This window comes from Rana temporaria, chromosome 3 (assembly GCF_905171775.1).
Source record: "Rana temporaria chromosome 3, aRanTem1.1, whole genome shotgun sequence".
Taxonomy (NCBI): Eukaryota; Metazoa; Chordata; class Amphibia; order Anura; family Ranidae; genus Rana; species Rana temporaria.
In genome coordinates, this window is record NC_053491.1 from 456,036,684 (window position 1) to 456,050,772 (window position 14,089).

Below are 14,089 nucleotides of genomic sequence, written 5' to 3' on the forward strand. Positions count from 1 at the left end.
GTCGCACTTTGAATGGCAATTGCGCGGTCATGCTACACTGTACCCAAACAAAATTGGCGTCCTTTTTTCCCCACAAATAGAGCTTTCTTTTGGTGGTATTCGATCACCTCTGCGATTTTTTTTTTTTGCGCAACAACTAAAAAAAGGCTGAAAATTTGGAAAAAAAATTACGTTTTTATTTTTTTCTGTTAATTTTTTTGTAAATAAGTTTTCTCTTTCAATTACGGGCACTGATATGGCGGCACTAATGGGCACCGATGAGATGGCACTGATGGACATCGATGAGGTAGTACTGACGGGCACAGATGAGGTGGCACTGATTGGCGGCGCTGGTATGCGACACTGATGGGCACACATAGGCGGCACTGATGGGCACACATAGGCGGCACTGATGGGCACACATAGGCGGCACTGATGGGCACACATAGGCGGCACTGATGGGCACACATAGGCGGCACTGATGGGCACACATAGGCGGCACTGGGCACTCATGGGCGGCACAGATGGGCACTCATAAGCGGCACAGATGGGCGGCACTGATGGATACTTATGGGTGGCACAGATGGGCACTGATAGGTGGGCACTGGGCATGGATGGGCACTGTGGGGTGGCACTGATGGACACTGGGGTGGCGCTGATGGACACTGGGGTGGCGCTGATGGACACTGGGGTGGCAGCACTTATTTTTGCCAGGTTGCCAGTCAGTGCCCATTTGTGGGCACTGACTGGCATCTTTTTTCTTTATGCTTTTTTTTTTTAGACTTTTTTTTTAGACTTTTTTTTTTTTTTTGCCCACCCTGGTGCTCCAGGGTGGGCATCCCTGGTGCTCCAGGGTGGCGATCCGAGGGGGGGCTGCGCTGATAAACAATCAGCGCTAACCCCCCCTGTCAGGAGAGCCGCCGATCGGCTATCCTCTACTCGCGTCTGTCAGACGCGAGTGAGGAAGAGCCATCGACGGCTCTTCCTGTTTACATCGTGATCAGCCGTGGTTGGACACGGCTGATCACGTGGTAAAGAGTCTCCGCCGGAGGCTCTTTACCGAGATCGGAGATGCAGGGTGTCAGACTGACACCCCGCATCACCGATCGCTGCGATGCGCGCCCCCACGGGCGCGCGCGGCATGAAATCCTGCAGGACGTTCTAGAACGTCCTGTCAGGATTTCATAACCACTTCCCGGACGTAAATCGGCCATAGGCCGGGCGGGAAGTGGTTAAATAGCAACTTGGGAGGACAAAGTGGAAGATTGTATTATTGAGTGTTTTTTTTTTTTTTACTTTTTTACTTTTTACCATGGATTACGTGTGTGTGGTTCTGTTTTTTTTTTCTTATCTTTTCAAGTTTTATGGTCATTTAGAGATTGTTAAAGCGGAGGTTCACCCTATTTTCCAAGTAAACGTTAAACACACGGGCTGAGTGTCTATATTGAAAGTTTGCCGTTTAAAAAGAGCTAAACCAGGCACTTCCTGTTTTAGCTCCCGCGGGAGTGGGCATGTCGCTTTGTCTGCGATCGCCCCAGTGATTCCTGGGAGCACAGCGTGACGCTGCCCAGGAGACGATGCTCTAGCCCACCACAGGCACTCTCGCATATGTCGTCACAACGGGGCGTGTCCTTTTCAGGACGCCGACCGTTGTGATGGCAACTGTGTAGTGTTGACGGCGCCGCTCGCCGTCAACACTGCACATGCGCAGGATAGAGCGGTGAATGCAGGGACATTAGCATACACCGCATCCCGGAAGGATTTGCTTGTGGGCGTCACAGTGCCCACAAGCAAGATGGACCCGCTCAGGAAAGAATTTTATAAATTATTTTTTACTGCAGAATGACAAGGCGGAGGGCTAGTAAAATTGGACACGTGAGTAAACTATTAACCTCCCTGGCGGTATCCCCGAGCGTGACTCGGGGTGGGTATTTCTTGCTGCGATCGGTATACCCGAGTCACGCTCAGGGGAGCTATGCAGAGCCTGCAGCGTGCGCTGGCTTACCTTCTCCTGGATCCAGCGATGTCACCACGCTGTGTGAGCGAGCGGGACCTCGCTCGATTCACACAGCGTCCTCCTGTGCCGCCGATCTCCGTTCCCTGCGACGTTGCGACGCACGGGAGCGGAGATCGGCGCCAAATTAAAAAAAGTAAACAAACACTATACATACAGTATACTGTAATCTTATAGATTACAGTACTGTATGTAAAAAAAACACAATAATTATTTATTATATTATAATTTAAAATTTTGTTTTTAAAAAAATGTCATACCCGGGATGCCTATTAGGTTCTTGTTTGGTCAGATTTAAGTGAGTTATTCCTAAAAATCACAGGCCTACAGTATAAAACACCAAATTTCCTTGCAAATAATGGTACCGCTTTCAGCATGTTTTTTCAGACAGAATCATACCGCCAGGGAGGTTAATGATATACCGAGCGGCAGATGCACATAAAAAAATCCCGCGGAACCCCCGCTTTAATGCTCACTGAAAGACAACTATATCATCAATTTCATATTTGTGTGATCTTTATTATCATATTTCTGTTTATGTGTGCTTTAACTCTATGTTTGTATTTACTTTAGAAACAAACATTTTTTTTTTTTTTTTGTAGCACAGTATCTAATAAACAAATTAAAGCGGAGTTCCGGCCACAATTTCACTTTTTAAATATAAATACCCCTGTAATACACAAGCTTAATGTATTCTAGTAAAGTTAGTCTGTAAACTAAGGTCCGTTTTGTTAGGTTGTTACAGCATTTAGACACTTTATAAAATAGAAATTGACTGGGGCCATCTTAGGTGTGTGCATCATGAAGCCAGACTGTATGACTTCCTGGATTTCAGCCTTGCAGATCTCGCACATGCTCAGTGCTGCACAAGCAGTGTAATAGGTTTCAGATCAGGTTTCAGCACCTGTACTGTCCAAGTCACATGATTCTTCGAGACTGGGGCGTGCACAGACTCCTGGAAAGTTACACCCACTACATTCCCAGGAGTCTGTGCGGTGTAGGTTAGGAAGCTTAAGCACCTAGGTGCAGGAAGAGGGAAGATTAACTATTCTGCCTAGCAACAACACTTTGAAGGCATCTAAAAAATATATTTTTTTTCTTAAAGGACTAATGACATTTTTTTAAAACTACTGATGTAATGTTATATTTATGGGTGGAACTCCACTTTAATAAATAAATTATATCCCAATACCACTATGTGTTTGATGTAAATGGCAGCTCTACAAAACAAGTGAAACCAGTTGCAGATATGTAACATCAGCCTAAAATCCTATAAATAGTGGGCTAGATTCAGGTAGCTGTTACGGCGGCGTATCTCCAGATACGCCACCGTAATTTCAAATCTGCGCCGGCGTATCGTTACACCGATTCTCAAAGGCAGATACGCTCAAAAAATAGGCTTCCTCCGCCGACGTAACTTGAATACGGCGGCGTATAATTGTGTGCAATATTACGTTGGCCGCTAGGGGCGCTTCCATTGTTTTCGGCGTAGAATATGCAAATGACCTAGATACGCCGATTCACAAACGTACGTACGCCCGGCGGAATTTATTTACATCGTTTACGTTAGGCTTGTTCGACGTAAGGTTGCTCCTGCTATTAGGTGGCACAGCCAATGTTAAGTATGGACGTCGTTCCCGCTTCGAAATTTGAATTTTTTTACGTTGTTTGCGTAAGTCGTTCGCGAATAGGGCTGGACGTAATTTACGTTCACGTCGAAAGCAATGACGATTTGCGTCGGAATTTCGAGCATGCGCACTGGGATTCTTTCACGAACGGCGCATGCGCCTTTCGTAAAAAACGTAAAATACGCGGGGTCAACCTTAATTTAAATCACGCCCCCCTCATCATCTTTTGAATTACGCGCACTTACGCAGGCCCCATTTATGCTACGCCGCCGTCAGTTAGGAGGCAAGTGCTTTGTGAATACAGCACTTGCCTCTCAAACTTACGGCGGCGTAGCGTAAATACGATACGCTGCGCCGCCGTAAAAAGGGGCGCAGCTACCTGAATCTAGCCCAGTAAGGATAATAAAACCCTAAACCATCACAGCTTCACTTGTTACGATGCTTCATATTATTTTTATTTTTTTTACCACTCAGTAAAATGTGAGAATGGAGGATTGACAGATGGAATTAAATGTATCTGTCCAGTGGGAAACGTCTTTGGAGTCAGATGTGAACTTGTCCGAGATCGAGTCCCTTTGGGTGAGTAGTTCTATTTGGATTTATTTGAAGTGTTACATTCAATGGGATGATTTAAAAAATGACCTGTACTTGTTTATTAAGAAGGACCTGTAGTTCAGAACCTGTGCCCAAAAATAGGCAAGCTATGAACAAAGGAATTGCCCATACTAGTTTACCATGCCCTGTTCTGCAATGTGTCGTTGTGTGGAGGTGGCCATCTTAGTAGAGTGAGGGCTTTACTTCCCCATGTCAGGGCTGTCTTACTGATAATTGTTGTTCTGATGACTGGTGGGGTAATCTTTTAGAAGCAGCAGGAGAGGTGGATGAAGAATAGATCCACAGAATGGAAAACTCAAAAGCAGGGAGATCTTTGCACTGCAGGTCCTCAGGTACAGCTTTCTCTCCAGTAAGGAGAACAGTGCACAGCACTACTACAGCACCAACATCACTGGAAATCTGCATGTAGATTAGGGGCCAGATGCATGAATAAGGGGGGGGTGGCACCCCTGCGCCCAGGGCCGTCTTACTGAGCGGGCACCCCTGGACACAGCCCGGGGGCCCCACATTCACCTGGGGCCCCATCAGAGCTGGACATGTCAAGCAGCACCTTCCCGCGCGGCTCCGACTCTCCGCTCTGATGTGTTTTCTGTAATCCCCCAGCACCGCACATGTGTTCAGCAACCCCCAGCCCCCACAGGGTGCTCTCTGATGTGTCATGTTCTGGTGTCCAGCTCTCCTCTCTGAGATGTGTTCAGGCAGCAGCCCCCCCCCCCCTCCACTCTCCGGTGTCCGCCTGACACTTTGACATGTGTCCACAGTCCAGCACAGAGTCTGCTCTCTGCTCTCCCTCCACTCTACAGTGTCCATGTGCAGCAGCACAGCCCCCCCCCCCATGCACTACTGGTCGTGTCACTGGAGCTGAACACATGGATGCAACATGAGATATAGCGTGGCGCCTGGTGGTGGCTCTCCGGGCTTGGGGAAAGGTGGAGCCTGGAAGAGGCACCGGACACAGAAGCAGCAGGCAGGTACACCGTACAGCAGAGGTGGTATGAGCAAGGAACAGGCAGCAATCACAGGGTCACCATTCATGTTGTCAGAAGTTTGCTGAGCCCAAGACCGTCACCTGGTGGCACTGGTGTGGTAAGTAAAAACTGTTGCTTTCTCTCTGAGTTAATGAGATTGTATACATGATGACAATGACATGTAATTTGATGGACAATGACATGGTGAGATGTAATTTGATGGGCGCTGGTGAAGCGGCATTGGTGGACGCTGGTGAGGCTGTATTTGATCGGTCCTGGTGAGGTTTCATTTAATCAGCGTTGGTGAGGTTGCATTTGATCAATGCTGGTAGGCTGCATTTGATGGGTGCTGTTACTAGTCATGGGTGGAGCCGGGGGGCAAAATGAGGTTTCGCCTAGGGTCAGGGGCGTACCTAGTGCATTTGGCACCCGGGGCGGATCCTAAATCTGGCACCCCCCCCCCCCACCTTAAAATGTAAAAACACCCCAACACCCCCTGCATACCTCTGCATCCTTAAATATCTCTTTGTCACTATCATGTACATTCCACAGCACCTCTGGACCCCTTTACATTCCACAGCACCTCTGGACCCCTTTACATTCCACAGCACCTTTGGACCCCTTTACATTCCACAGCACCCTGCACCACTGGACCCCTTTACATTACACAGCACCCTGCACCTCTGAATCCCTTTACATTACACAGCACCTTGCATCAATGGACCCCTTTACATTACACAGCACCCTGCACCTCTGGACCCTTTAACATTACTCAGCACCCTGCGTCACTGGACCCCTTTACATTACACAACACCCTGCACCTCTGGACCCCTTTACATTACACAGCACCCTGCACTTCTGGCCCCCTTTACATTACACAGCACCCTGCACCTCTGGACCCCTTTACATTACACAGCACCCTGGACCCCTTTACATTACACAGCACCCTGGACCCCTTTACAATGCACAGCACCCTGCACCTCTGGACCCCTTTACATTACACAGCACCCTGCACCTCTGGACCCCTTTACATTACACAGCACCCCGAACCTCTGGACCCCTTTACATTACACAGCACCCTGCACCTCTGGACCCCTTTACATTACACAGACCCCCACAACTGTGGACGCCTGTATGTTACACAGACATCCCCCTAACAGTTCTGGACCCCCTGCATGTTAAACAGACCACTGTACAGTACAGACAGCCCCCATTCATTACAGACCCCCCTACAGTGCAGTCCCCACTACAGTGCAGACCCCCCCTTACAGTGCAGACACCCCCTACAGTGCAGACACCCCCCCTACAGTGCAGACACCCCCCCCCCCCCACCAACAATGTTGCAGTCAAAAAGAAGTGAACTAAGGGAAAAGGATGGCTGACATGTTTCACATCGTGTGATGCTTACTCGTAGCTTACCCCTTCAGACCTCCCGCCTGTCACCTCGGCTCAGATGATCAGCGCGGGACATGATGCACATGGCACGTGTAGTCTACAAGGAGAAGGGGGAGGCGGCGGCTTCACTCTGGCTCTGCTCGGCTGAGTGACACAGCCGAGACAGAGCGGCAGCGCGGCCAAGAGCGGGTGTCACTCGAGCGCGGCGAATACCCCCTCCCCCCTACAGCTATAGGCTCTCCTTGTGTGTTGTTCTTACCTGCCGCAGCGCTGCAGGTAAGTGATAAGCTGAATCTGCTGACAGGGAACAGTAGCAAGTGACAGGCTGTAAAGTAGAAATATTGTACGTTCATTTTTGAGAGTACGTGTGTAAATTGGGACAGGCTTGTAGGGACCCCATAGCATGACTTTGGCCAGGGGCCCATGGTGCTATTAAGATGGCCCTGCCTGCGCCCATAGCTCCGAACTGTCCCTGATTTTGAAGGACTTTCCCTGATTTAGATCAATGTCCCTCTGTCCCTCTTTCCCCCTCATTTGTCTCTTCTTTTGGTCTGATCTATAGAGTTGTATTTAAAATGTACTTTTTAGCTGTTTCCCAGTGCTAAACCTTCCATCTGATTTCTAAATTGCTACATTTGTACATTTTAAAAGCCAAAATAAAGGAATAGTAGTGATTAAAAAAAATTAATTTTTTTGGTTAATTCTCCTTTAAGGGGGTGTGGTAGGGGGCGTGTCCTATGCCTTCATACCTTTGCCAGTAGGTGTCCCTCGGTCCCATCTCAAAATGTTGGGAGGTATGCCTGCGCCCCTAATGGCGGGCCGCCACTGGTAGAAGATACTGCTACTCTAGTGATCTTCACTATTTCCGGGTCCCACGCCAAGTGGCTGGCCTGCTGCATTCTGAACAGAGATGGTTACTTGCTTGGCATGGGCGCCATTCATAGAATGCTTTGGAGAGCATAATATCATTGCCCCATCACTCCACCTCATCTAATCAAAAAAAAGCTTTTCATGCATTGAGAAAATGCAAAGCATTCTCTGAATGGTGCCCATTCACAGCACCCGACCTCCTGTGTTCAGAAATCAGCAGACCAGACACTTGGCGTGAGACCCGGAACTAGTGGAGATCACTGGAGTAGCAGTGCCCAATGATTTGCAGCTTCTAGAGCAGTGGTCTCAAAGTACCGGCCCGCGGGCCATTTGCGGCCCGCGGACCAGTTATAAATGGCCCCCAGGCAGGGTGGCAGTGAGGGGAGCAAAAAAAAAAAAAAAATAATATTTTTTTTTTTGTTTTTTTTTTAGCTGGCGCCATCTGGTGGTGAGCCGTTGGTATTACAAGTTATTACCACCAGATGTGAGCTGGCGCCATCTGGTGGTGGCCGTTGGTATTACAAGTTAAGCATTACAAGTTAAACAGCAATTCTAATGTCATTTTACACTATTTTCACTGCCATCTTCTTCCCTCTAATTAGAACCCCCAAAAATTATATATATTTTTTATCCTAACACCCTAGAGAATAAAATAGCGATCGTTGCAATACTTTCTGTTACGCCGTATTTGCGCAGCGGTCTTACAAGCGCACTTTTTTGGGAAAAAATTACACTTTTTTTAATTAAAAAATAAGACAACAGTAAAGTTATCCCCATTTTTTTTAATATTATGAAAGATAATGTTACGCCGAGTAAATTCATACCCAACATGTCACGCTTCAAAATTGTGTCCGCTCGTGGACTGCCGACAAACTTTTTTACCCTTTAAAATCTTCATAGGCGTTGTTTAAAAAAATCTTCAGGTTGCATGTTTTAAGTTACAGAGGAGCTAGAATTATTGCTCTCACTCTACCAATCGCGGCGATACCTCACATGTGTGGTTTGAACACCGTTTACATATGCGGTCGCTGCTCACGTATGTGTTCGCTTCTGCGCGCAAGCTCGTCGGGACGGGGTGCGTTTTCTGGCTCCTAACTTTTTTAGCTGGCTCCTAGATTCCAAGCAAATTTGTCAAACCCTGACTTACACCAGTGCTGGTGGTAATAATGCGCTCGCTGACACCAGTGCTGGTGGTAATAATGCGCTCGCTGACACCAGTGCTGGGGGTTAATAATGTGTTCGCTGACACCAGTACTGTTGTTTTTGAAGTTTGAAAGTTTGCATGCGGCCCCCCATGGCATATGAAAACTTGTCTTGTGGCCCTCAGGTAATTTGAGTTTGAGACCCCTGTTCTAGAGGGATCACACAGGTAAGGTTCAAGCTGGTCCAATGTAACTCTGTAAAAATATCCTGATATTCTTCTTTAAAGCTGAACTCTAGGGGGAAAAAAAAGATTAACCCTTGAAGTGATTTCACCTCTCCCCACTGCACAGGTTAACCATATTGTCTATGGGATGAATAAGGTGGATGACATCTTATCTTTTTTTATACTTTTCTCCTCTTCTAGGTAGATCACTTGATGCTACAATTAGAGTGGAGCTATTAGTTACTGGTTTTCCATTTGCAAATGACCTGAATGATGTCTCATCTCCATCAAGCGTGTTATTAAACAAAACACTCACAGAATTGGTAAATATCACACCATAGAATTCAATCCTTTTCACCCAAACAGGTAATACAAAGTAAACTGTAACTTGAACAGTCCTCCATAATAAATACCAATAATAATAATAATATTTTTTTTTTATTAATATTATTATTAGTATTAATTCATTCTGTTCCATTTATACGTCGGCTGTTTAAAGAGGGATATCTCCTCTATGGCAGCAGCTAGCTGCCATAACCCAGGTAACCTCTTCTTCAGACGGCGGTCCAGTTTCCGATAATGGTGGTCTCTGCAGCAGATTCGCTGCGAGATCACCGTTATCGGTGTCGGGAGAGGGCCCCCCCCTCCCGCCACTCTCCTGTGGCCCTCCGCCGCTTACCGGAGCCGTCGGTAGCGGCGGAGACGATCGGGTCAACCCTCATGCTTGTTATGGAGACGAGTTAGGGGAAGATGTCCGCCATCGGTCTCCATACCATAACAGGGCAGAAGCTACATTTGTTACATTCTCTAACAGACAAATTTGAAAGGGCATTACAATACCTATAATTTAATAGTTAGTTATTATTAGTTAGTTAGTTAGCTATTATTTTGAATTTTTATTCTTATTTTTGGATTTTCGAATTAATAAATTTATGAATTTCGATCATAACGAATGACCCGAAAAACAAAAAACAAAAACAAACCAAAAACGAATTAAGTGAAAACAAACACATTTTTCATCAGTGCACATGTCTACTCCCAACCACAGTTCATCGGGTGTCGGGGATGCAATCATGAGGCAACTTCCTGTGGATTCGGGAGAAGGAATCCCCTGACCACAAATCTTTAAATGTCATGGATGCAATGGTGACAGCTTCCTGTGGACTCAGGACAAGGAATCTTTCAACCACAGATCATTGGTTGAAGAGAATGCTATCATATGACAGTTTACCATGGTTTTGGGATAAGGAATCTCCCACCTGCAGCTCGCTGGGCAGCAGGAACGCCATCATGACAACTTCCTGTGGGTTCAGGATGAGCAATCTTCCACCTACAGCTCATTCAGTGGCGGGAATTCAACCATGTGACAGCTTTCTGTGGGTTTGGGACGAGGAATGTCCCACCTACAGCTCATTGGGTGGTGGGAAAGCAACCATGTGACAGTCTCTCATGGGTTGGGGCAGACTGTGTTTTGATAGAGTTTAGATCTGAACCCAGCTCCTCCCTACTTAAAATGCAAATCTTTGGGTGACACATTAGAAACAATGCATTCCCTGTGTGTCAGAGCCACACCCACTTTGGAATCTTCAGAAACCGACACTTCCAGGTGTGTCAAATACCTTCGTCTTGCAACTGCACACTGTTCTACTAGTCACTACGTCATAAGCGAGTCCCTTTAGAGCTACAGAAATATATTAGTGCCGACAGGCGGAAGTACAGAACGTATACAGGAGACAAAGGTATTGGCCATACCCAAAAGTACAATAAATAAAAAATAAAAAACTACAACAAAATCCATCCCAAACCATTAAATTGCTATACTAGCATGACATCTGGCATAAGAAAATTCTTGTATGCTGATATTTTCTCTCTCTCTCTGTACAGGAGAAAGACATGCTTCCAGGTTACTTCCAAGGAATAAAGATCACAAATGTTCAGTAAGTCCATTAAGCACTTCCCCTCATTTCAGATCTTCCTCTCAGATCTACAGAGACTGCAATATGGCTTCAGTCTCTGACCATCTCCTGTAATATGGCTGCAGTCTCTGACCATCTCCTGTAATGTGTCTGCAATTCCTGCCGTAGAGGACACACACACATGATACACGAACACACAGACTGTACACACTTCCTCATCTGCCACAGCAGAAGTATACTACAGCCCCCAGTCCTGGACCAGTACAGAGGGAGGATGCTTTATGGTGGGAACTATGGCCAAGGCACTATAAACAATGAAATCCACCCTCCCCCACAGGGCCGTCTTTACCGCAGGGCAAAAGGGGCAGCTTCCCTGGGCCCTGTCATTGCTGTGGGGCCCAAAGAAGCTGCCATTTAAGCCCTGCGCTCCCCGCAGTTTTCCTGGAGTAATGGGTGCAGCTGATCCCCCCCCCCCTATCTCTCCCAAGCGGCGGCCACATTAATTAATTTATACAGGAGAGCGGGACAGCTGCGGGCTTCATGTGTTTGAGCCTCTGTCAGGAGCTGCGGACCGGAGTCAATGACAGAGCGAGAGCGATGCTCTGTGTTCCTCCCGCCCCCACCCCTGCCTGGCAGACCTGTGTAGCACACAACCGAGTGAAGTTTTCTGGCTGTGTGCTGAGTCTGATAGGCGGAGACTGTGTGATCTCCCTCCTCCATGTGATCAGGTAAAATAGAACAACGTGGAGAGAAGGAGATTCATATGTTGTGCAGACTGCAGAGAATTGCTGGTACAGAGGTGGACATGGGGGGTACAGAGGTGGACATGGGGGGGGGGGTACAGAGGTAGACATGGGGGGGTACAGAGGTGGACATGGGAGGGTACAGAGGTGGACATGGGGGGGTACAGAGGTGGACATGGGGGGTACAGAGGTGGACATGGGGGGTACAGAGGTGAACACAGGTGGACGGGGGGAACAGAGGTGGAGGGGGTACAGAGGTGAACACGGGGGGGGGGGGGGGTAAAGAGGTGGAGGGGGGTACAGAGGTGAACACAGAGGTGGACGGGGGTACAGAGGTGGACATGGGGGGTACATAGGTGGACACGAGGGGGTACAAAGGTCAACACAGGTGGACATGGGGGGATACAGAGGTGAAGGGGGGTTACAGAGATGAACCCAGAGGTGGACATGGGGATGTACAGAGGTGGACAGGGAGATACAGAGGTCGACGGGAGGATGTAGAGGTCAACGTTTAATGGAGGGATGCAGAGGTGGATGGTAGGATACAGAGGTGAACATGTATGGGGGGGGGGGGGGAAGGTGGACATAGGAGGATACAGAGGTTGATGGAAAGATATAAAGGTGGACATGGGGGGTACAGAGGTGGATGGGGGATACAGAAGTGAGCTGTGGATGGAGGGGTACAGACGTGAACGTGGAATACAGAGGTAAGAAAAGTGATGTGCAGATGTGAACAATAGATGGTTTCTTTGGGGGAGGGGGGAGGATATGCAAGTACTGCAAGTACTGCCCCTTGTGCTGATTTTTTTTTGTGCCCTGTATGATACAAACACCTCAAAGTACACCCCCCCAAACCCTGTGTGTCATCCTGGACTCCTATCTCCCCCCTTCCCCCCATCATCTTGAACTCCCCCCCCCCAATCATCCTGGACTCCCCTATCCCCCCATCATCCTGGACTCTGCTATCTCCCCCCCCCCCCACCCATCATCCTGGACTCCTCTCTCTCTCCCCCCCCCCATCATTATTAGTATTATACAAGGTTTATATAGCTAAAAGAAAAATTGCATCCGAGAATGGCGCTAAATCTCAAATGCAACTAAACAAGCGCTCATGAAATCCTGCACCAGATTGAATATTTATGCAACCATTGCTGGATATACCGTATTTTCCGGCGTATAAGATGACTTTCTAACCCCTGAAATTCTTCTTCGGGGGTCGTCTTATACGCCGGTAACCTAATGCTTACCTTATCCGGGACCGTGACATGCAGATCGCGGCCGTCCTTTTTTGAAAAGCTGCGCCCCTCTTTCTGCTGTTCCGTGATAGGCTGAACACTCCGCTTCCCAGGAGACACTGTGTTTAGTGTTCCGCCTATCACGGATGCCCTATCGTCCGAGACCGAAGACGAGAGGGCATCCGTGATATGCGGAACACTAAACACAGTGTCTCCTGGGAAGCGGAGTGTTCGACCTATCACGGAACAGCAAAAAGAGGGGCAAGGCTTTTCAAAAATGGATGGACGCGGTCTGCATCTCACGGATAAGGTAAGCAGTGACACACTGAGGCATGTTATTGGGCACAGTGAGGCATGTTGTGGCGCACAGTGAGACATGTAGTGGGGCACAGTTAAGCATGTAATTGGGCACAGTGAGGCATGTAATTGGGCACAGTGAGGCATGTAATTGGGCACAGTGATGCATGTAATTGGGCACAGTGATGCATGTAATTGGGCACAGTGAGGCATGTAATTGGGCACAGTGATGCATGTAATGGTGCACAGTCTGGCATGTAATGGCACAGTGAGGTGAGGCGAGGCATGATTAGTAGGAAGGGGGTCGTCTTATACAGTGAGTATATCCCAAAACCAACATTTTAGCTGCAAAATTAGGAGGTCGTCTTATACGCCCAGTCGTCTTATACGCCGGCAAATACGGTAGCTGCTACTTTAAACACAGGATTATAAATAAACCTGATATGCGAAAATAATAGAAAGATCAGTAAAATACAAATAATACATATTAAATGTTAATATAGACCAAGTAGCGCTTTAGCATAAATAAATATAAATGATTTCTGATAATACAAAGTCCATGTAATGAGATCACAAAAAATAAAAAGGATTGATATGTGTAAACAGTCCACCTAATCCCAGAGCGAGAGAAGTAGAAGGAAATCTTGCTGCGGTCCTGTATGTCACCACCACACATGTGCTCAGAACTGTAAAAACTGTAGGTATATAGTTGTATATGTAAGTGAAAAAATCTGCGCAACCCACAAAAATATACACAAAAATATCAAATCAATATTTTTTTGATATTTTTGTGTATATTTTTGTGGGTTGCGCAGATTTTTTCACTTACATATACTATTTGCTTGCTGAATATTCCAGCAAATTTTAATATTGCAGCACTGTATTAGACGTTTTTCTATCACAAACCTATTTTCTTAATTTTGTTACTTATTGCTTGACATGTTAAGGGCCGACTTAGGATTCTGACCACCCACCTTTTACCTACTACCCACTTTACCCCCTTTACCAAAATTAACGACTGACACCGGTGTGGAGTAAAGTTGGCCTTACGGCCGATTTTATT

The 14,089-nt window shown here is 47.2% G+C and overlaps 1 protein-coding gene across 2 annotated transcripts in view; it reads left to right on the forward strand.

The window, feature by feature from the left end:
* Positions 1-14,089, forward strand: part of LOC120933465 (mucin-17-like) — a 55,646-nt gene that overhangs the window by 20,903 nt on the left and 20,654 nt on the right. For both annotated transcript variants that reach the window (XM_040346696.1, XM_040346695.1), the window contains exons 3-5: positions 4,096-4,200; positions 9,037-9,158; positions 10,720-10,772. In XM_040346696.1, coding sequence (XP_040202630.1) covers positions 4,096-4,200; positions 9,037-9,158; positions 10,720-10,772 — 280 coding nt within the window. The remainder of the gene's footprint in view (positions 1-4,095; positions 4,201-9,036; positions 9,159-10,719; positions 10,773-14,089) is intronic.